Genomic DNA, 23,909 nt, shown 5'->3' with positions numbered 1-23,909 from the left:
ACTAAACCCATTTTGTGGGTCACTTGGTGATGAGGAAGAGGCTCCCTGTATGTATTCAGAAAAACTCTTAACACTCAGCTCTTGTAATTAACACACAATCATGGGGGAAACTGTGGCTGAAATTAAGCCTGACTTTCTGTGAACAGACGCCGTACAAAGGAAATTCTCACTCGGAAGAATTCGCAGCGCACTTTTCTGGCAGTCTCCAGGGCCTGTTCTAGAAGGCCAAAGCTGAAGGTGACTTTGAATTTAATTAATTGACCTACAAGCCACCTGCATTGTCTATGGGACAAAAAGGCAAAGTGTATATTTTTCTTTTAAAGAAATGCTATCCAATAAACAAATGAATAAGATTCTTTCAAGCAATTTCTTACCCAATAAGAAACAGGAATAAGAAGAATTCCCTTCTTTCCTTCCTTTAGCATTCCACAATATCGCTCTGTCCCAAATCCCATTCCAGTTTAACTGAGAGAATTTCCCAAATAAATTCTAGAAACAGATCATATGTGATCTCTCTGTCATAACTTTCATGGGCTTTGTGTGTCTCTCCTCCCTCCCGCCACAAAAAAGACAGTTAAAGTATAGTCATATTAAGAATACTTTTTTTTTTCATGTGTGGATCTGCTTGAGAGGGGAAATGTGAAGGGAGTAGACACTGGGGTCACCTGTGCATTCGCAAGATTAGCTAACATGAGCTAAAATGGCATTTTATTTTTGTAACATGTTTTTAGAAGCCCAAGAAGTCTATGAAGGAAAGAGTCAACAGAATTCGTTTTCAATTCTAAGACTTGGACTGACTTAAGGCAAAATGGAAAAGGAAGCCTCTGAGAACGCACAGAATGCTTCCCTCACACCGGTGAATTAAAAGATATCTACGACTGGGGATTGTGCTTCATGTGCAGAAGGCCCCAGGTTGGGTCTCTGCCTCTTCAGTTTCAGGAGCCCAGCTGTGGGGAAAGGCCTTTCTCTGCCTGCAATCTTGGAGAGCCACTGGCAGGCAGAGAAGGCTGTACTGAAACAGAAGGACCAGCCATCTGGCTCAAGATCAAGCAGCTTCAGGTGTTCACACTAAGGCATGCAAAAGGGGCTGGACAACTGCAGGCCATCAGCCCCAACCCTCCATCTCTCCCTGGAGAAACTGAGCCCAGCACACGTACCCCAGGGTGGACAAGAATATGGCAAACGGCTGGAATTTGTATGTGTGTGGTCAAGAGTCTTCAAGACCAGGGTTGCAGAAGCAGGCAATGGCAAACCACCTCTGATAGTTTCTTGCCATGAAAACCCCACCAGGGGTCTCCATAAGTCAACTCTGACTTGAGGGCAACACACACACACATCTTAAACAGAAGACAGGAGAGTCAAAAAGATACATGGGACAATTAAAAATAGGGAGGGTATGTTGTTGGGATCAAGAGGGGAGGAGGCCTGAGATGACATCCCCTGACCTATAGCCACAAAGGTCTTGCATCCAGAGGAGTTAGCCATGTTAGTCTGTAGTTGCAAAATAGTAAAGAGTCCAGTAGCACCTTTAAGATGAACCAACTTTATTGTAGCATAAGCTTTCGAGAACCACAGCTCTCTTCATCAGATAAGCTTTCGAGAACCACAGCTCTCTTCGCCAGGTCTTACAGGGTCACTCTTGGGACTATCCCCCAATCCCTGACTTGGATCTGCTTGGTGACAAACATCTCAGGAGGGCACCAGGTTTAGTGTAGCACTTATATCCTGGAGTGATAAATCACCCCCTGGTCTAAGCAGTAAAAATAGAGAGGCCCCTTGTGCAGGGGAAGAGAACTTGCTTTGCATGCAGAAGGCCCTAAATTCAATCCGCAGCATCTCCTGGTGTCTCTGCTGGAGACTTTGAAGCGTCTGCCAGCCAGAGCAGGCGATGTGATGCAGAGCTTGATGATCCTGGTCTTTCTTAGCAGAAGGCCAGAGAATACGTTTGCCCACATTCAAGCAGAAATATTGTTCTGAGCTGAGTCTTTGCACTTACATTCTGCCCTGTCCTCTTTGGACCTTCGCAAGAAAGGTATTAATTTTACTGTCCTAATGAAACTTGTTCCAAAGGGACGCAAGTGGTTGGCCTGGTTTGGATCCATTGCTAGTGACCCACATCCCCCCTTCCCAAGGGTGGTTTGGGACTTTAAAGCCCCCCTGGAGCCAGCTGCCTGGGCAGAATTGTAGGCCTGGTCATCCAGGGCCGGGGACACTGTTTGAGTCCATGTCCCACAACCCCTGTGGAAGCCACTTGGCTTAGCTTAATTTCGGCCAGTGATGACCCTCCAGGGCGATGGACCACCAGGACCACTCCCAAGAAGCTCAAGGGCAACTCTGCCCCGTCCCCTCCCCGCCGTCAGTCCTTGTACAGAGTTGCTCCTTTTCCAGTGATGCTAGAGGGAGAAGGAATGACTTCTTCCACTTTCCTTCCTCACCACAGCCATGCTCTGCAAGCCACAATGGCTTCCGGTGTCAGAAGGAACCTTTCCTCCTGGGGCATTTGAAGCTGCCTTATAGGGACTCAGACTATGACACCCGAGGGCAGCTCCACCTCCTGTGGCTCTCCAGGGTCTCAGGCAGAGGTCCATCAAATCACTTTCCACCTTGTCCTCAAAAATAAGAGCTGCAAAGATTGAACCCTGGGGCCTTCTGTTTGCAAAGCACGTGTGATGTGCCATTGAGCCACAGCCTCTCTATAGTACAGTCCATACAGTGCTGGAAAAGCTGGTAAGATCTCTCCCACTTCAAGTTGGGTCTGGAAGTCCATTAAAAGCCACAGATATGGTTGGATCGTATCCACCCACGAACAGGCTCCTCCTATGGAGCAAAACGATCCATTTGGAAGCAACCCCGTGCTTTGGATCCAACTCCTAATTCTTAGAATTAGTCAAGAAATGGTAGATCCAGAGAAGTTAGTCATGTTAGTCTGTAGTTGCAAAATAGTAAAGAGTCCAGTAGCACCTTTAAGACTAACCAACTTTATTGAGCATAAGCTTTCGAGAACCACAGCTCTCTTCATCAGATGTATCGTCAGACGAAGAGAGCAGTGGTTCTCAAAAGCTTAGGCTACAATAAAGTTGGTTAGTCTTAAAGGTGCTACTGGACTCTTTACTAAGAAATGGTAGGAAACTGGTGCAGGGAAGCCCAGGGGTTGACAGCTCAGATGTTCCTTCTGACATCACTGATGCGAGCCCTCTCTTGCCGCCCCTCTTCAGTAATATTGGCCTACCTTACAGGAGCATTCTAAGGAAAACTGAGATAATGTGCATGCAGTGCTTTTTGAACGCTTCAACGTAAATGCCAAGTATTATGATTATTTCAGAATTATTAGCACCCAAGAGGCTGAGTCTGATAAGGATGATATTCATATTACATATTAAGGTTAGCTCTGCCACTTGGAGATTTTGTTCTTATGAAACAAAAGTCATTTTTGAAGAGACAATTTTTCTCCCCCACCCCTTCAGGTTTTATCCTAACGCTCAAGTAAGTATCTTTAAGCTTAAAGGCTAACAATTGTATATGCTTTAAAATCCTTCCATGTAAATTCCACTGGAAAAATTTTTTTTTTGGAAAAGCTTTTTTTTTGATGGGGAAGTGGGAGTTGAAGAAGAATGAGGAGGGAGGGGGGAGAAAGGGGAGGTTAATCCGGGTTTAATGCTCTGATGCAGTTACAGGACCACGGCAAGACTCGCCTGCGTTATCTCTCCTCAACATTTGGGTCTCCGATATTTCACCCAGCCAAATAGCTGCAAGAGAAAAGTGCGGATGGAGGCAACTCCTGATGCCTGCAGGAAAATATGGTTTTTAATATCTAAATAACTCCCCCCCCCAAAACACTGTCTCTAAATCTCCCCTTCCACCAACTCCAAAGATGATGGATTCGTTTGAAGTGTTACTGCCTCTCATCTTTTCCAACGTCTTTTTTTTTTAATAACCGAGCTTATTGCAAAAAGAAAAAAAAAGTGTAAATATAATTCCTTTAACCACACCGGTGGGGAGAAGAAGAATCACGGCATCTCTCCTTTTCTTCTCTGCCATGTGTCACCTAGGATCCCAGGAGACCCCGGCCTCTGTGTTCTTGCACGGAAAACACGCAACGATTTTTGGATTCAGACAGACCCTCATCTTCTCACAGGCTGAGTATTTGACATAATGTAGAACATTTGGAAGAGAGAACGTCTCTGGCAAATTAAAATTTCACTGTGTATAAGTCTTAAAGGATGTTATGCAGTAATGTAATCAAGTCAAGGGATCTAGAATCTGGCTAGATTTCCTCCATGGATTGAAAAGAGGAGGATTACTTCAATTTGCTGGTGACAGCCCCATCTAACAGGGTTATTATTTATATCATTTATAGTCCGCCTTTCTCACATAAACAAATCCAAAGGATAAATAAACACAAGTTTACAAAGACATAGCATTAGAAGGAATCCAATACAGAGTTGAAGAAATGCAGAAACAGAATATAAGCAATTCTAGGACTGGCATTAGACAACATGAAGCACAAGTAGCTCATAGGAGCACATATTTAAAACAACAGATAGTATGTAAGACAACACAGTGGTGAAGTCTGTGGTCCTTAACTCCTTAGTGAAGTCTCTGAGACCCCTTCCCTACAATACAAATCCTTTTTGAATAAGTCAATTTTGCATCGTTTGCGGAAAGCCAGGAGAGTGGGGGCTCTCCTGACCTCCTCTGGCAGGCCATTCCACAGGGTAGGGGCCACCACAGAGAAAGCCCTTGTATGGGCTGCTGTTGATACTGCCCATGTGCAGGCTGGCACCTGCAGGAGACCCTGTTCAGATGAGCAAAATTGCAGGGGAGGAACATAGGGAGGGAGGCGGTCCCATAGGTATGCTGGACCAAGGGTATGAAGAACTTGGAATGTGATACAGAGAGCTGTTGTAGCACAGAGGTTAAGTGATGCCACTGTGAATCAGCACTCTACTGGTTCAAATCCCACTCCTGCCATGAGCTCAGTAGGTGGCCTTGGGTAAGCCACGCCTCTCAGCCCAGCTGTATTGGGGGGATAATAATAACACTAACTTGTTCGGCCGCTCTGGGTGGAGCATTAATCTGTCTAGAAGAGTGGCATATAAGTGCAGTTGTTGTTATTGATAACAATACCTTGGAAATACTCTGGAATTGTGATGCCCCGAGCAGCTGTCCAGTTTGCTTATATGGCTGGGTTGACCCAAGCTAAGACACAATACAGCGGTCTAATATGTACAGTCAAAAGCACGTGCCTGTATATACTAGAAAGTCAATTTAGGTGGGCTATTTGTGCACTCCTGTTTTACGACGACCTTCCGTGCACAGCCCATATATATATATATATATATATATATATATATATATATATATATATATATATATATATTCTGCCTGCTGTAACACAAGAGCTTCCTGTAGGTTCTTGTTTGAGCTAGATTGCCCCTGCTTCTTTAGAACCAACGTGGAAAGCCATCTCCCTTCCTAGACAAGGTGCGCATTGATGCTATGAACTCAGTAGCAAATCTTTGGATTTGCGTTCAAGAGAACGGTTTTTTGTTCCAGTCTGTAATTCCATATAGGCAAGTCCAGATTTGCTTCCTAGGCTAGGAAAACCAACTTTTCCTATCCTGGGTACATTTGGCTCCAGCCCTTAGCACTGAAATACAACTTGGGCACTGATACTCATTCCAGATTGCTTTGGATTCTAAATGTGTAGAGCATGTGTATGCTCTCATTCTCGGGGGCAGCGGGGGGGGGGGGGGGACTGTTGGGAATTAGCAAGTGTTTACATTCAGTCATGAAAGAGTTAAACTCCTGTTTAGGTTACTTACTTAGAAAACTTATTTGCATGTAACTACTTGGCTGCTGAGTAAGGTTGCCCACCACAGGAATGGGGGTCTCTGTGCTTAATGAAGTAGGATTAGGGTTCTCTCTTGGGCAACCAGCCTATTGGGGGAGAGGGGTAATTAACTAGAAAGACATACTGAAGTTTTATTGCCCTTGGTTCAGTCTGAGTGAGTGTTAGAATGTAACCAGTCTAGATTCAAGGAAGTCTCTTGTTTAGTTTATAAGCTAGAGGTAATGTAGGCAGCTAGCTAATTCTTGTTTTCTACCAATGTAACCTTTTATCGCTATATGTAAAGTATTTTATAGAGCTAAACACTGGGAGTGTTCTCATTATGTCCAATGGGCTGTTCTGCAACTCCAGGTAATAATCCCAACAGGGACCCCTCTACTTCCACCTTTCTCTCCGGAATGAGTCGGACAGCCAACCCCAGAACTCTGGGCTCAGCTGTCAGCCTCACCCAAAAAGCATTTTTGAAGCATTTCCCACAAGTTCAGAGGAAGGTTCGCTTTGGATTGGAGTGTTAAATTCCACCACTTTCAAACGTGGGGACAATCCTTTGCTTCGGAACCATCAGGTTCCTTTGTGAACTGCAGAGTTTTATTTCCTCCGCACCACTAGCCGCACCACCACTTTAGAAAGCCTGCTGTCCCTTCCGGATCCAACCCTTCCCACAAGGGCTGTCTAGATAAATACTGCAGCAGGCGTCCCTTTGGTTCTAGGGCACAGCAGTCAAGCACCGCTTTCTAGATGTCTCCACATCAGAGCCACTTCCCGGGCAGCTCTTTAGTGGCTCTAGAAACGCACTGCAAAGGTTCTCTGCAGCCTCCTAAACGCAGAACCGCTGTCTAGAGAGGCAACTTCCCAGCCCAGGTGTGCAACCGCAGCTGCCTAGAAAAGAGCCCTTTTGCGCTCGGTTCCGCTAGGCGCCTCCTTTCTCCTTTTTGACGAACCCAAATTATCTTCGGAGAACACTGGACGGAGGCTGGGGGGACGCTCTTTGCGCGCCCGCAGAGAGGGCGCCTGGCTTCTCAACAGATGGGGCTTTTCAAGACAAGGTCTGCGTAGCCTCCTCCGTTGTAAAGCGAAGCGTGTGTCTCGGGTGATAAGGAGGCGCAACCTGCGCGCCATTTAATCCGCAGCGGATAGCTCACACGTGCGAAGTCACCCCGCATTCTTGCAGCCCTGGGGGAGGTTCCCCCAGGCAGAAGTTATTTTGCAGTATAATGCGCGCGTGGGGGGGGGGGGGGCTCCGTTCTGATGCATGCTCCCATGGCTGTACTAGCATCCGAGACTCCCCACCCTCGTGGAGCAACACTTTACAGCTAAAGCCAATGCTGCACGATGCCATTGGAAGGGAGGGGTGACACAGAATTCTATTCTGGCAACAGTTCCATAGGCAAAGCGAATAGGAGGGGGGGAGTGCCTGGTGCAAGCTTGGAGGTGACACAGAATCCTTCAGCGGAGAGAACCACCGTTCCCCCCCCCGCCCAGACCGCGCCCCCTCTTCCAAGGCTGCCCAGCCAAAAAGCACCGCCTCGGGGGCTCCTCTACCGGGGCGCTGTGCCCAGCTACCGTTGCCCTTTGTCCCAGGGAGCGCGAGGTCGAGTTTGGGCCTCCGGAGTCTGCCGGACAGCGCCGGGCCAAGCCCGAGACCGCAGCCCCCAAGGGCGCCCGCCTGGTGCCCTTTCCCCCGCGAAATCCCGCCGCTTTGCCTCTGGATGAGACTACCAGGCAATCCTCCCCCCTCCCCCCACCAATATGGGTAGCTGGGGGTCTTGGGGGGGGGCCTCCGTCAGGCCTGCAGAGATTATTTTCCAAACAGGCAGGCAGGTGTACCTGTGCAGGAGGGGGGGTCGTGCAGTCGGATCGCTCCAGGTGTGGATCTAAAGGAGACGGGCAGAGAATTTCCTCGCTTTTTCATTAAAGAAAAAGAGGCTGTAATTAAAGCATGAAGGGTGGGCCCTCGTCCCCCCCCCATTGTTTTTCTCTCTCCCAACCAGCTCCTGCCGAGCCTCTGGGCCCTTTCTTTGGAGCGGGCCAAGCCCCCCTCCCCCCGCGGCTGCCCCCTCCCCTCCTTGACTTCGCACCTCTCGGCCTAATACAAAACTCGTGTCCAATTTTAAAAACAACAGCACATTTTAAAATCATCAAGGGGTACCGATATACGTCTCCAAAAAAACCCCACACAAAGTCACAACCTCAAAATCTGGATGGGGGGGCGATTTTAAAGGCATTTTCTAACTTGTTAAAATGTAGATTAAATTGCATTCGCCGCCTGAACGATCCGATTGTTTCCTTTTGGGTCAGCAGCGAAAGAAGCCGCGATTCGCCTGGAAGCAGAACCCGGCAGGACTCCCTTCCTCGGCCGGTTCCTTCAGGACTGCGGCGCAAAAGGCCCGGCCGAGCGCTGAAACCCGGGCCAACGGTCCAAGGCTCTCCTCTTGGGCCACCGGACTCCTTCCCTTCCGTGTAAACACACACAAAACAGGACTTGCTTTGCAAGAGGGACCTTCCGGGTTTTCCGTTCAATCGGGCTGAGCTGTGGCTCGGAGCGCGCTCTCGCCCGTGCCAACTGTTCGTATTACTGGCGAGTTGCAGCCCAGCGTCGACAGTTTTTAATTCACTGCCTTTGGTGAGACAGTGCAAGGGGCTAAGATAGACTTCTGTCCCCCGAGGAGACCCACGGAAGCAACTAGGGGAGGGCGTACTGCCCGCAGTCCACTCCTGGACAGCTTTTCCCGACCTCTCAGGTTGTGGCCAGTAAATCCGAAGGAGGTTTTTTTCTTTTGTAAAAAAAAAGTTGTGTGCACCTACACAGGTACCTATAATTTATTTTTGGCAAAAGGTTGCGGATCTGCCTCTTACCGGCCACCGGCAGGGCTCACCCAGGAGTAAATGTTGAGAAGGGAACGCAACTGTAAGCAAGACACAAACTCCATAATGCCCTTTGACGGACGATGGCACAAAACCCGGGCAAAAGAGCGACGGTCCGAAGCAAGCTTCGTTCCCAAGTTAGGTCGCATTCAAATAAATAGGGTACTTTCCAGTAAAGCCATTTACTTATGCACAGTAGGGACACGTGTCAGTTTGTTTCCACGACAAATACAGTGGTTCACAATCCAATACAATTTTTAAAATACCCAACAGGAATTCCTCGCTTATCCAACTTCCTCGCGAATAAGGAACACCTACTGAGTGGTTTCTCGCCGATGGGAGGTATATATAAGATACTGGTCAGTTCCCTTCCCGGCTTCCTCCCTCCTCCCCCCACCTTGATTGGAAATGCCACATTAATTCCATTTGCTAATTTAAAAGCCCCAAAGTCTCCGCCCCCGATTCGTAGCAGGTCTTCTAAGTGAGAATATGCGCGCGGGGGGGGGGGGGATTATTCCAGGGTTATAACTAGACACAGAAATATATCCGTATCTAAATAGGTGTATACAAGCGCATCTGCCAATTTCTGTAATACCTGCACCTATTTTCTCGGAGATGCCCACAAGCGCCATTAATACAAGGCAAGGGCCTCTCTCCCTTACCGAGCTTACGCAAGAGTAAGTTTACTTGATGCCCCCTTCCCACTGACGTTGTTCCTGCTTAAGGGGGGGGGGGCTGTGCTGCCCCTCAGCCCAGCCAGCCGCCGATGTCGCAGTGAGCCAGTTGCCCAGACGACCCCCTGCCCTAAGACTGGGGTGGGGGCAGCAATCCAGCCCGTTAACCCTTCACTCCCCTTCCTTGACCAGCCCCTTTCCTTCCCACCCGCAGATCATCTCGGACAGAATGGGGAGTTTTGTTCTAAATCACCCCCCCCCCCTCAATTTGTCACCACTGGCTCTCTATTTGCTAGGGAGATACCCCCCCCCCAATTGCTCACAAATCCAATCCTAACCTTTTCTTTCTACATATTTCCATTTGCTTTGCTCCCGGGAGAAGATCTTGTCTCGAGATTACCCCCCTCCCCAATTGCTAAACAATGCAGCAACGACGCGCTGGAGTTTGAATAAGGTTTGGGGAATTGGCGGGGGGGGGGGAGAGAGCAAGGAAAAAACCCACAAACGCGAAACCTCATGAATATCCGCCGAGGGCGAAGCCGAGTGAGCCGTTTAAAGATGAAAGTGCGAAGCGAATAAAGACTCAATTTAATCTGTCTTAAACCCCTTCAACTTAACGTTTGTGCTGGAAACCCAAAGAGTGAGTCCTGATTGGGGATAAATACATTTCTTAACATGCCTCGGAGCCATTACGCCCCACTCCAACATCGCTCCCTATTCAAGCGCCACAGTTTTCATTACCGCCGCTAATAAGTCTTAACGTTATTAAGTGCCAAGCCGATGACGGGCAGAAGCGGCCGCCGCCTTGTCTTTCAGCGGGCACGGCGGCGAGGCGGGAGCCCGCCTGGCAGACGTCCCTGCGCCGGGGTGCGGGGGCGGGAGAAGGGCCCGGAGAGGAGCCCCCACCCCCACCCCCGGACCGCGGCTCTCCTGCGCCGCCTCCGCGTTTGGAAAGCGAGCCGAGCCCAAGCGCCAGCCGGCTAGCAGTCGCAGGCTTTTCCCCAGTAAGCACGCCGGGTGCCCGAGAAAGCGGACCGGAAAATCCAACGCAAGTGCGGGGGGGGGGGAGTGCAAGAGACGAGACCCCCCCCTCCCCGACCCCCAACGGGCCTCTTCCCTTTTCCACCCCGTGTATCCGCAGAAGGGAGCTCGGACTCCCCAAAGCGCCTCTCCCGGAAATCCAGTGGGCCTCTGCGGTGCTCCCGGACCCGAAGAAGGGCTCTTCTACTGCAGCCCCCGCGCCCAGCCGCCCACCTGAAGCTTCCCTTTCCTTGTCTCGCCATCTCGATATAGGCCAAACCCCGCAAGGCCACCAGCAACCCAGCACGCTGCTGCAGTCGTCAGCTTTTAAGGTAACACGGGAGTCTGAGTTAACCTGTAGTAAATGAAAATTAATTATAAGGGCCCTTCTACGCCGTGATTCCAAACGTGAGCAAATGCCAAGCAGGCGAAACTAACGGCCTAAATTCACTCCCCGTAAAGGTTTCTCTGGGCTTTGCAGTGGACTGGAGCTTTACTTCTGAGTAAACGGCCCCTGGCTTGTCCTATAAATTGGGCTGGCTTTTCCCTGTGAATAAATACATCTTTCGTCTTTGCTTCGAACTAAGCGTCTCCGAGTTCCCTGGGAATGTATTCACCGGATAAAAAGCTTTACAGTGCCGTTAAATGGATCTTAAACCCGCCCCCCGCCCCGCATCATTCAAGAGTCCAGTGTTGCCTTAAAGCGAGCGAATTTCCAGCGCGCTCCTCTAACAGGCCCAGGTTGCTCTTGAGTAAATGAGGTCCTGGTCGCAGCCCTTGGGGATGGGGGGCGGCGGGAGTGGTGAGGGCTCAGATACTTCCAGAGGGAGGTGGGGCCGCCATCGCCCGCCCGTTTACCCAGAGGTAATGCCCCACCACGAGTTCTACTCCGGATTTCGCTCAGGTAAAAACGTCTTAGGTGGCAGCTGCTTTCTGGCAGGAAAAGGGGGACGTTTGGAGGGGCTTTCCGTGAGGTGGGGGCGGCGGAGGGAAAGCCAGTTCGGCTGGCGAGTGCAATCCTGGGCAGTCCGACTTGAGAACAGTCCAGCTCCCCCCCCCCCCAATGAGCCCTCCTCCCCTTTTCGGCTGCCGAGGGCACAGGCGTGGACTGGGCTCCTGTAATCCCGTACACATTTACCTCGGTGTAAACTCAGCCCTGCACAGCCAGATTTAATTCAGAGCAAAGATTTGCCTATTCCGACTGCAAATGAGCCCCCCCCCCCTTTACAGCCCGATCCTATCCGAAGACAGGAGCTCGCACTCCGGGAACCTTAGACCCTGAAAATCGGGTCGGTCTCCATCCTACAGCCTGACCCTACATATTCTATTGTGCGTGCCGCTGAAGTCGAAGGGCATGACATTACTCTCGAGTAAATGAGCCACCTTAAATATGTCATCTTTAAAAAAAGACAGACGGATACGGAGGAGGGAGGGGGGAGCAAGATACTCGAGAATGCCTAACAAGCCGAGCCATTAGTAACTTTAACGAGGGCAATTAAAAAATCGACAGGTTTGAACGAAAGATCTGCGGATTGGAGCGTTTTAAAAAAGCAATCCAGCCGGCAGTTAGAAGGGGGGGGGGGGGAAACCGGTCGGTTTGTTTGGGCCGGAGCCGCGGAGAAGTCCTCCCCCCCAACAGAATCCAGCTTCCCCCTCCCCTTCAAATTCGCCTTTTTGGAATTTTGCATGCGCGCTGGAAAGGTTTAAAATCTGCTGGAAAGAAACGGGCCGTTTTTTTAAAAAAAAGGGAAGTTAGAAAGAGGCCTAAGCAAGCCATTGAGATTTTACTCCAGAGTAAACTCGGATCTGAGCGTTAATCGGGGTTTAAAACACATAGCGAAGGCCAAATGTCACAAAAAAGGACGGGACACGTTTACTGGCGAAGAAGCACCACTTATCCCATTTACTCGCGAGTAAAACATAACTCCGGAGAGGGAAAACAGGCAGGAGTCTCAAAAAGCCACTACCCAGAAAGCGCTTTTTCTGGGAGTGTTCATGACAACGAATAGGGATTTTCTTTCGAGTAAAGGAAACCTTTAGCGGTCAGATTTTCAGCTCTGGCACAGCCTAAACTGGCCGCTTCTCTTCCCCCATTTTTCTGTTCCAGTTTTCACAGGCAGCTCTTTGTTACATCGAAGTGCGCTGCTTTTTCGAACCTGAGGAGCTGAAAACTCATTTCTTTTAAATCAAAATGTCTTTAAAAATCGACCAAGATCCCAAGGCGGCAGAAGCTCGGCCCAAACGCGGAAATTCCCTTTGGTTCCTGCTGCGAAAACGCAACGCGCTCGGCCCCCTAGACGCGCAGAGGCCCTTTCCCTGCGCCGAAGGCGAAATTAAAAACCCTTCGACGGCCGAACTCCTGCAAGCTACATTTTCTCAAACATCTTTTAAAAAAGGAACTCCCCCTCCCTAAAAATCACAACCTGGTTAAAACACACACGCCTGTCCCTTTGTCCACACAAAAGAGCCCATTTTCGACTGCGCGGGAGCAATCCGAATTGAACCCCCGCCCGCTTTCTTTCGGCTGCCAACAGACGGTCGCCTAATATTACAAACTATCTAGCAGCGGGGCACGTTGAATTATTTATCTGGTATTCTTCCCGGCTTCCTTTTTGTCCGCAGCCCTCTCTCCCTTCTCTTGCTAAAATGCTGAATGAGAATCAATCGCGCCCCTCCTTCCCCCCAACTTCTCTTTGAGGGGGAAAAAGAGAGAGGGTTCGGGGGGGGGGCGCGTTAAGGGGAAAATAAAGCGTCCTCTCCCTTGGAAAAAAGTGTTTGCTTTTGTGGTCAGGCTTCAATAGCCTTGGAGAAATCTTTGTAAACCGAAGTTCATCGCCAAGGTTAACAGAAAAAGGAGAGGAGCAGAGCGAAACGGCGCCTTTTGTCCCGGGCCTCAGTCAGACTTTGCAAGGTAACGTCGCAGCGCCGCAGTCTTGCCAAGGGAGACCCACCTTCGCGGGGCTGGCTTTTTAAAAGGAATTTGAAAACGCAGGGCAATTCCACTCCCCCCCCCCAAAAACACACAATTTTTCACGAAATCTGGAAGGCCGAAGAGCCGTTAAAGGTGAGTCCCGGCTTCCAGCGCGCAGCTCGGCTCGGTTTCCCTCCTCCTCCGAAACCCGCCGCTGTCCCCGAGAATCGCCCGCTGGTTTGGTGGGAGCGCAACACGCGGCTCTCCAGTTTAGCCCGGCGGCCAGTCGAAACAGCCTGCTGCTAAACTAAAGGGGGGGGGGGCACACGACCCTCCCCCTCACAAAGAGGAGACAACGGTATTTATTTCTCCCTTCCCTCTCCGATGGAGATTAACACAAACTGAACTCCTCTAACCTCCACTTACTCGGAAGTAAACCCGATCGGTGTCAATTACGGGCAAGGGAGTGCGCCCGGTGCCGAGAGCAAATTCCCGTTCTCTTCCACCGGGATATTTTGGAAAGTTTTTTTAAAAGCTTTTTTTTAGAGATGGGACAGGAATTAAGCAAAAGACCGTTTTTTCTGTACTTCTCCGCATCTTTATCACCCCGGGTCCCACCCTACTCATTGCTTTCCCTGCATAAAGAATTCACTACCAGTTCCAATGAGTGACCCCCACCCCACCCCAACAGTGGAAAAACCCGCAGCGGCTGAAATCGACAAGACCTGAACCCCCCCTCCCAACTTGATGCTCAGACAAACCCCCCCCCCCATCAATTCCCGGCTTCTGCTGCTTTGAGGTTCAGAATCTCCCCCGCCCCCCCCGCGGTCGAGCTCACATTTCTGCTCTCCTCCACACACACCAAAGAAACCCACACATTATAATTTCTCCCCATTGTGGGGTAGGATATGTGATTTTTTAAAAAACCAGAAGTTTATCAAAAGTATCACAAATACAAGATCATCAAACTTTTCTGCTTTCTTACCGCCCCCTCCCAAACAAGTACAAAGAGAGGCGGGTGGATGGGTTTCAATAAGGTTTCGAGCTCTCTCCAAACCGCCTCCCCATCGACTGCTAGAAAGCTTTCAAAAACATATTTCAAAGACAAAGATGTTCTGATCCCCCCCCAAATAAATAAATAAATAAAAACAGCGGGGGAATCTCTTCCCGGCTGAACTCATCTCTCTGCCCTCCCCTCCCCCCCACGTCCCAGAGCGCGAAGGATAATTGAAAGTGAGGTCCCCCATCAGTCAATTGTCAAACGAGGTTTCAGGGGACCGCTTAGAAACCACCAGCAGGCAAAGGGAAAGTGGTCGGTTTAACCAACTCGTTTAGGAACCAGCCTCCCCCCCCCCCCCGCAAGTCCCTGCAAATAACTGATCCGGAGTGAGTGACTCCCGTTTTCAAGCCAAGTCTTCAAGTGTTTGTGCCTCTCTGGCGGAGTTTCAGCACAGTCTCGGGCGCCCTCAGCACAAATCAAAGGATTCATGCTATACAGGTAACACATTAGCACTTCCCACCCCCAAGCCAGCCCCCCCCCCCTACTCCTCTCCAACCAGTCGTCTAATTTTATTAACACCCCCAACGTTCAAGATTTGTCTTCAAAGATCAATCAAGCTTTGAAAAGGGAAAGAGACACCCCTCTGGGAGACAATTTGTGTCTCCTGCAATTTTTCTTTTTAATACTGGGGGTGTGTGAAAAATGAAAGGGAAAGCGCCCTGGATCATTCTGCCCTCCGCCCCCTCCGCTAACTTAAGCAGCTTTTTTTTTTAAAAAAAAAGAGTCCTTTAAATCACATTTCTTTAGATATCCTGAGATACTTTACGATAGTCTTTCAGATAGTAAAAAACATATAGAAGTTACGTTGGCAAACACCCTAGAATATCTTAAAGAGCAGCACATCATATCTGAATGGAAAACTTCACACGCGCAATGTTATTTTCAGACAGTGAAAAATTGACATTGCTCCTGGCGAAACAGGGTTACACTTGATTTAAAGAGCACTTCTGTTTGATTCTCTATTCATTTTAAAATTTGCTCAAGAAAACCCAAAGGGGTTGACCAGATTAAAAATTACTACAATGACTTACAGCCAGGGAAGGAACAGAGGCCTGTGTTCCCAGCCTTCTGCAGCAACATGGCATCCCCCGCCCCAACCGCAACAGAGTTCTGTGCATCTCCAAAGCTTGTTTCATGTACTTTGGTCATAAGTCCCAATTTTCAACAACAAAGAAAGGTTCTGTGTTTTTAATTCAAAGTTATAGTTCAAGCCAGAGTATCTGAAAAATCTACAACAGGACTGTAGTGTCAACTGTTTTAAGATACCACTGGACTCTTGGCTTATTTTGCTAATTTGGAGGCTCACATGGAATTATCTGAAAAGTGTATATCCAACATGCCAGATTTTGCAAGACTAGATAAAAACAGGATATGGGTGTGGAATCTGGATTCCAGAGCACCTGGCTTTTAAAAAGAAAAGCTCATGGATAGCCCTTCTAATTGCAAAGATATACTTTTTAAAAAGTGGGTAATATCTCCTAAAAATCTTAAAAGCCAGAAGGGGACAGCTGAGTAAAATATTCAGTGCCGGGTTTGACTTTGGTGTCCTTCTCCCCCACCCATAAGCAAAACCAAAATACATTATGTAAAGTATATTGAAGCAAATGTACTTAATTTACACAGATTGCAGAATTTGGATACCCACAGATTTATTTGGCATGCAGTCCACACATATACACAAACGCACAGCCTCTCTAGCACAGCATCCCAGAGAAACTTATTCTTGCAAGACTCTAAAAGGAGATTGCATGACACCACACTAGCATTTCTCTCTTCCACACATACTTCATAAGATTCTTTTAAAAGAGACCCAACTCTTTTGAATTTACGTTAAGATGCAGAATTATTTCCCGAAGGGTTATCTCAGAAACTAGGGCAGGCTGCTGCCGAGGCCAGGCCCTGTTCTCGATTTAATTTCACCCATCTGAACATTACTTTGTGGATAAAAAAAGAACAAAAGAAAGTTACCAACGCACCATAGAAGGAAACTACCAGCGACTCCCCAAGCAGAAGTACGCCCTCAGAGTTTAGGAGGAAGTAGGTCTGCTGGGGAGGGGGTCCAATTCTTTAGGAGGAGAGGGGAGCCTCGCTGGGCCCCTACCTTTATCTCCCAGGATGCCGTCGATGCTGTGCTTGGCTTTCTTCTCGCCATCCTCCTCTTTCTTGTCGCAATCTTCCTCCTCCTCCTTCTTCCCGAACTTGATTCGGAGCACACGGCTGATTGAACTCACTAAACCTCAGACAGCCAAAGACAGAAGAAGAGAATATAAGCTGGTTTGGAAGAGCGGCAGGGGAGAAGCGCAGGCCAGGGGTCCCTCCCAGGTACCTCTCCATGGAAGCCTCTTGCTTCCTCTCTCATTGATACCCCACCTTTCTTTGCAGTTCTCACCCTCCACCTCTCCTGTTTTGTCCTCTTAACAACCACCCTGAGAGGTAGGTTAGGTGGAAAGCATATGAAACTCACCACTCCTCACCCCTATGCAAAGGCAATAGGCAACTTTTACATATGGTCTGAATATCTCTTTTAACACCCTCCCCCCCCCCCCCAGATTTCCCTACCTTCATCACTGCCTCTCTTTGCACTCTTTATTTTTCTAGGTCCAGAGGAGTTAGCCATGTTAGTCTGTAATCGCAAAGTAGTAGAGAGTCCAGTAGCACCTTTAAGACTAACTAACTTTATTGTAGCATAAGCTTTCGAGAACCACAGCTCTCTTCGTCAGATGCATCTGATGAAGAGAGCTGTGGTTCTCAAAAGCTTATGCTACTATAAAGTTGGTTAGTCTTAAAGGTGCTACTGGACTCTTTACCATCTTTATAGTAAAGCACACTGAACTAAGTCGAACCAGGAAGCTCAAAGGCTCATAGCGCATGCCATTCCATTCCCCATTAAAACCAGACCCCATCTTTAATTCCTCCCCACTTTGTCTTTCAGGATGGCAATAGAAAGACACTCTTGGGGTATATTCTAGAGAGAAAGTCAGGTGGAGTAAAAGACCCCTTGGATTCTGTGGTGGCTAACTATATATTGAAGACCCCGCTGATTTCATTGGGACCGGGTGCACCCTGCCTTCTGTTTATTTTGTCAGTCGACCACCGATCTCTCAACCTGCAAGTCAGCTTTACTGCTTTCAGGCGAGTAGCAGCGTTGGTCTGCACGGAAGAGCAACATCCGGGTATCTGAGGAAGAGCGCTTTGACTCTCGAAAGCTCGAATCTTGGAAATTTAGACGGTCTTTACGGTGCAATTGGACCCGGATCTAGCTCTTTTACCGATCTCAGCTACGCTTCCTTCCCAGCAAAGAGGCTCCAGCTCCAAAGGTCTCTTCAAGGGGACAAGACACCCCCCACCACCCTTTAACCAACCGACTCCGAGTCTTCTTAAGCCGCATCTCCGGCTAGGGAGCTTTCGCCCGGCCTTTGCTCTGCGTTCACACAGGAGGCAGAATGAGACGGCAGAAGTACCCCCCCCCTCCGCCGCCCCCATACACAGGTAGCAAGTTAGGAGAAAGGCTGGTCCTTGATGTACTTGCTTTCTACTTACAAATATTTTCAGGAGAACACTTAAAAAAGTGTTTTCCCACCTGTAGTGCGAAGTAACCCACCCCCTTTGACTACCTAATTATCCTGCTTTTCAGTCAGCCAGGGACAAAGAAGAGCATCGCTTTGAAACGAAAATGGGGTGGGGCACTTGACCCCCCCCCAGGTAAAAATAGCCCCCTTGCGAGTACAAAGCTAGAGTAACGGAGGAGGGACTGGGCTAGGCTGCGTCCTCCTAATCTGCTAGATTTTTACTCGCACGGGGCTTTTAATAGAGGGGAGATTTCCCAAACTGCCTCTTCCACCTGCGGCGGTACTGTTACTACTCCAGGACTCTACCACTTCATTGTGCTGGACCTTCAGCCCCAATTGGTTCTGGCCTAGCTGCGCCCAGGCTCCCTACCAGAGGCAAAGGCTCCGCCCTCCTCCGGTGTGGGCAGGGAGGCCACCTGTATCCCACTGCTGCCTACATACAGACCTCAGGTTCCCAGATCATCTGTTTTCCCTGCCTGCAACGCCTCCCCCTCCCACCTCATCAGGAGGCTTCTGATAAAATGCACCCTCAAAGCCCCCCAACTCGACTGACCCCGAAGTCCCATTAATGCATGGGCAGAATCCCCTACAACGCCAAACTCAGCTATTAGAAGGCGCTCGGACCCTCTCTTGGTGTTTAACTTGCGGTTCATAATTATTCCTTTCAAGAACATTTTGGGCTGTTTATTCCTGCGGGGCATGCACGCGCTGAAAGATGCTAGTTTTTTTGTCCGGGTTTTACCCAAAGCAGTCAAATTCTTCCCCGCCGCAATATCAGTTCCACAGAAACAGAGACCAAGGGGTCTTTTTTTACAGTTAGTTGCTTCTGGACGAACCAGGCGTTTAAAATGAAGGGTGCCAGTTTTCAGGTTATCCTACCAGCCTGATGTCGATTGCCCCGTAACTGAGTCAGTTTGCGTTCAACATGTTTAAATGAGTCCCAATGAAATTGGTGGGCTTGCTATGGTTTGTGTCCCTCTTCCCCTAGGAGGTAAATTCTCGCCTTCTAATTCTTAGGTCTTCCTCTCCTTAGCCCAAAGGACCCGTTTAAATACTGACTTCAATCCATTTTCTGACCAAAGTAAAATATTTTCTTGTTTCCATATTTAAGCATCCCCCTGCCCCTGCCGTCATCCACATATGCCAAGGGAAAACAAGAGAGGCAGAGGGGCACACAACAATTCAGGTGCATTTTATCCGATCCACGAAACCCTGCATTCTGAAAGCTGAGAAAATCCAGCAAGGCAAGCTTTAGAATTTCTCAGGAACCTGCTGCAGGGTTCTGTGACACCCTAAAGTTGGTGCATTCTTGAAACTTGATTCGGCAACACGAATATCCTCCGGAGCAAGGCAAAAATGGTCTCTTTCACTGGATTAGCAAGCCCCAGCCTGAAATCAGTAGGCGAGTACAGCACTGGGCAAATGTCTTCATATATGTATAATTGCCAAACTGTTCCACTTTGACTTAGCTAGCCTTCACTTCACCTTACTTTCTCTCCATTATTCAATTCCCGGTCTGCAGATAGTGAAGCCCGGCCAGAGGAAGGCAAAGGGCCGCTAGCCCGCTCAGTGTTGCTGTCAAGGAGCAGTTGCGAGAACGGCCCCTTGTTTCTGGACGGAACCGTTTCCGCCTGCAGAGCAGGGGACGCGTAACTGAACATTCCCCAGATATCTTGTTACAATACCCCTGCAGGTAGAACGCTAGGCTATTGAGGCGAAAAGGCCTAGCCTTCTCCTAGATTTCTGAGCATTGGTTAAGGAAGGAACTCTGGGCAGTCTCCTTACGTGTAGGACTATGCGGGTTTTTTAGTTTCATAGAATACTTGGTGTGGGGCAGGGGGAGACTATAGAGGATTGGGGGCGAGGGGGGCCTTTTGCCAGGGGAAAAGCTCTCTCTTCTAGCCCGGAAGCCCGTTTTGGGTGTCCAGAGGGGCTGCTCAGATTTCTGTTTTTTAGGGGATTTCTGTTTTTTCTGGTTTCTAGGGGATCCCCACCTCCCCCCGCAGTGGCTGGCCAAGCTGTCTCCTCACCTGAAGGGACTGTACTCCGGTCGCAGTGGCCGTCTTTGAGGAGCCGGTCCCGGATCTCCCAGCTGAACATGCCTGGATTTTCGCGCTTATATTCTTCAATTTTTTTCTCCACGTCGGGAGTCGCGACCTGCTTTTGGGACCAACGGGAGATTGAGGAAGAGGAGGAGGAGGAGGAAGGTGAGGGTGCAGGAGGGAGAGAGAGAAATCCACTTTTAATTTTAAACGTTTTCCAAGTTAGGTCTTCAAGTCGGCTCTTGCGCGTCCCTACAGATCCTTCACGCATCCCCTATTCTGACTTCCCCCAAAGGTTACAAGCACAGCCCGCCCACCTAGCAGGAGAAACTGCAGAGAAGGAAGCCTAGGCGCCCGGCGAAAAGTATGTCCACAGTTGCGGGCGAGTAAGCCCCACTGGACACAGCCATTTCCCTCTGCTGCGGAAGAAGAATTTCGGCTCTAGATTCATATGTACGGGGGAATAAGCCCCAGAGACCTAAATGGGATTTACTTCCGAGCAAACTTGTATAGAATCCCGTGGCCCGTGTTTCCTCTCTCTTTGCTTCGATCCTTTTTAGAGGCAGGAGACGAACTCCTTATCGATACCGCCCAGTTCCCGTTTGGAAGGGACCGGGGCTAAGCCGGAGCAGCCCGCAGTGTGGACGAAGTCGGCGCAGCTTCGTTCCTGGGCAGGTTTCCGAACTCCGCACCCCCCCACCCCCACTTGTCCCGCTTAAGGAAAAGTAAGCGGGGCTATATTCCATTGGGTTTCCTCGCCTGTAAATGTGCCCTAGGTTGGCCTCTGCCGGCGCTTCCTGTTCCCGAGGGCGAGAGCGCACACAGGGCCGCCTGGCTCCGGGCGAGACGCCCCCCCACCCCCCACCGGCCCGCTCACTCACCCTGGGCTTGCTGCCTCCGATGGCCCCGGGGCGGATCGAGCCCGTCTCCTGGTAGCGGCAAAGGATCTTGGAGACGCACCCGTGGGAGACGCGCAGCTGCCGGGAGATGACGCAGGGCCGGATGCCGTGGTGGGCCATCTCCACGATCTTGTGGCGGATGTGGTTGGGCAGGGGCCGCCCGTTGATGAAGACCCCCCCGAGCTGGTTGACCCGGCCTTGGCCCAGGGGCGTGGAGACTGCGGGAGAGAAGCCGGGCAAGCGTCAGCACTCCGTCCCGACCCCGGCGCGGCCCCCGCCCGCTACCCTGGCGCCCCAAGAGCGCAGGATTGCCCTCGCCGGAGAACCCGCGTCTGACAACTCCGGAGCGGATCCTCTTGGGCTTAATTCGGAGTCCCTGCTGGCTCCCCCGCCCCCGCCCCCGCTTACGCGCTCCCCGGGAGCAAGGCTGGCGGCACTGGGGAGGCTTCCGCCTTCGGACACCCCAGGCAGCGGGGCTTTACTTCCACGGAAAGAGGCAGCTGGTCGGGCTCGGCCAACTATTGGAGCGGATATGGGTTCATTTAGGGACCTGCCTGGTCGGGAGCCTGCCCGTATTTACCCGGAGGAAAGCCCCCCCCCCTTCTCCGCTGAAATTCCCCGTGAAGAAATCGCCGGGAGAGTTGCAGCCCCCCCCCCCCCGTCCAGAGGAATCCCGAGGTGCGTTTAAGTCTCTCCCCGCCGTGGGCCGAATCTACGGCCCGCGTCGGCAGAAGGCTCCAGCGGGCGACGGAATCCTCTCTCCGTTGCCGCGGTGGAATCGCGTCCCACAAGATCTGCGGAAGGGCCAGCTTCTTTGCCGGGGGAAAGCCCCGAGACTTCCGCTTAACGGTGCCATGAATGGCAGCGGCAGCCAGCTGGGCCTGGCAACAGGCCGGGGCAAAGGCTCTCCTCGCTTTTGGACGCTTCTTGCGAGGAATGAGGCCGCTTCGGAAGCCGCGTTTGGGATCCCAGCTGGATCCCAGGCCCGCTTCCTTGGAGGAGAGCCACGGCGGCCAATGGGTCTCTCTGCAGCGCAGCCTTAGCGGGGGGGGGGGGAATAAAGAACTTGGAGAACTTGGGGGGGACCGGATAATACTCCAGTCCCCTACAAAGAGACATTTTTCTAGGTAGGCTTCGGGACTTTACCGGGGAGTAAACTTCGTTCAGCACAACGGATCTGGCTTTCGAGGGAGCATGTCTAGAACCAGACCCTTGCAGGCCAATTCTAGGCGGTTTTTCCGGAAGCAAGCCCTGCTGGGACCGACTGAACTTATTCCCCAGAAAATACGGGCGGGCCGGAGTCACCCGGACGGTGTCAAGGCCTTTGCGGGCGTCTTTTGGCGGCTTTCTGGAGGCTGTTATCTGGATTCGCTCCACCTGAACTCCTCTAACTGCGGCCAACTGCCCTGCCCCCCTTCGCCTCCTCCTAACCCCAATATATATATATATACACACACACATAACATATATATATGTGTGTGTGTGTGTATGGTCAATTTTCCCCTCGGCGCCTTTCCAACCATGCCCAGCGCTACATCTGGCCGCGTTTGCTCCGCAGCTGTCCCGGTCTATATCTCGGCAAGTTTTGGGCCTCCATCTTCCAGGGGAAAAAAACAGAACGGAAAGCCTGGACCCCCACCTCCGGGCCTGCTTTGGACAGACGCCCCCCGCCCACCCTCCGAGGGATCCGGCTGGGGAAGCCGCCTGTTGGCAATTTCTCCCCCCACCGAATCCAGAGCGGAGAGGCCGAGAAACCCCCCGAGGCCCGAATCCCGTTTGGAAAGAAAAGTTTCTTGGAGAGGGCAAAGCCGCCGATGCAAAGAATTCCGAGCAAACCCTGAAATCGTTTTCTTTAAATTGGCAGCAACACGGAAAGTCGAAAACCTCCGTTCCCGAAGACGTGGTCCGTTTACTTCTGAAGCAGACCGAGAGATGCCTCCAAAGCGGCGGCGCGGGGGCTGCTACGGGAATGTTGTTTTTGTTTCCAAACGGGTCCACCCCACCCCACCCCACCCCACCCGACCCCCCAGCTTATTATTTTTGCATTGCACATCTTGCCCAGAGAGAGAATTTCACAATCACCCTCGGCACGGGTGGGTGGGAATTGGCGGGATCAGAGGAGAAAGAAGCAGAAGGGAACGGAGGGGCGAGCTGACCCCCCACCGCCCCGGCGCGCAAATTCCCTCCCAGCCCTGCCTGGCCATTTCCTCAAAAATCACGCGCCGCTAATTCGGAGTCATCCGGCTGCGGGTGTCATTAGCGCGGCGCTCCCTCGAGTGGGCCTTTCTGGAGTGGCCAGGCGCTGCAGCCCGGCGCCGGCGCCGCCTGTGCATTATTCCAAGTCATGTTGTGCAAATATTTTGGTAATCCTTTGATCCCTCTTCCCCCGAACAGTCTGGCGTACTTCATTTGCCACAGAAAGGAGCCACTTCACCCAAATCCCCGCGGCGTGTGTGTTTTCGCAGCCTGCGTGGGTCTCTTGCTGCCCTCCGCCCGCCTCTCCTCCAGCCCGGCCACTTGAGCACGCCGGGGATGAAAACGCTTTGCTTTAATAAATGCAGAGAGGGGAGCCCAGTTTGTTTAATCGGGGTTTGGCTGCAGCCCTGGTTTCACAGCGAGAAATAGTGCGGGGCGGGGGAGGAAAGCTCCTCTCCGAGTTTCTGTATTTATTTTTGAAGAGGAAAAAAGACCATCGAGTGGAGTGGGAACTCAGAAGGCTGTGAAACGTCGCACCCCCCCCCCATTGCACACAGCTGCAGCGGGTCAGTTTCCTTCTTTTTCAAGACGGGACCGGGTGGGGAGAGGGAGGGGAAGAGGAGATTCCCCCCAGGAGGGAAAAGGGAAGCCGGAAAAGTTAGGTGTTCCAAAAGCTGGTTGTGACAAAAGCACACACAACCCCCTTCCCATACTAGTGATGATGGGCATTTTGGAAATTAATTATGGGAAGCAGATATTTCGAATTTGGGAGAGGAAAAATTTACAGCCCAAAGCCTACGAGTAGGTAGCCCTGCCCTATGC

The 23,909-nt window shown here is 50.7% G+C and overlaps 1 protein-coding gene across 2 annotated transcripts in view; it reads right to left on the bottom strand.

The window, feature by feature from the left end:
• Positions 1-23,909, bottom strand: part of PAX7 (paired box 7) — a 131,620-nt gene that overhangs the window by 107,301 nt on the left and 410 nt on the right. The window contains exons 2-4 of one of the 2 annotated variants that reach the window (XM_055001457.1): positions 20,874-21,109; positions 19,981-20,110; positions 16,483-16,617 (exon numbers count right to left, since the gene is read on the bottom strand). In XM_055001457.1, coding sequence (XP_054857432.1) covers positions 16,483-16,617; positions 19,981-20,110; positions 20,874-21,109 — 501 coding nt within the window. The remainder of the gene's footprint in view (positions 1-16,482; positions 16,618-19,980; positions 20,111-20,873; positions 21,110-23,909) is intronic. The other variant, XM_055001458.1, reaches the window with a different exon arrangement.

The sequence above is a fragment of the Eublepharis macularius genome, chromosome 17 (assembly GCF_028583425.1).
Source record: "Eublepharis macularius isolate TG4126 chromosome 17, MPM_Emac_v1.0, whole genome shotgun sequence".
Classification (NCBI taxonomy): Eukaryota; Metazoa; Chordata; class Lepidosauria; order Squamata; family Eublepharidae; genus Eublepharis; species Eublepharis macularius.
Note: the sequence above shows the minus strand (reverse complement) of the source record. Positions and strands in the feature narration are given on the sequence as shown.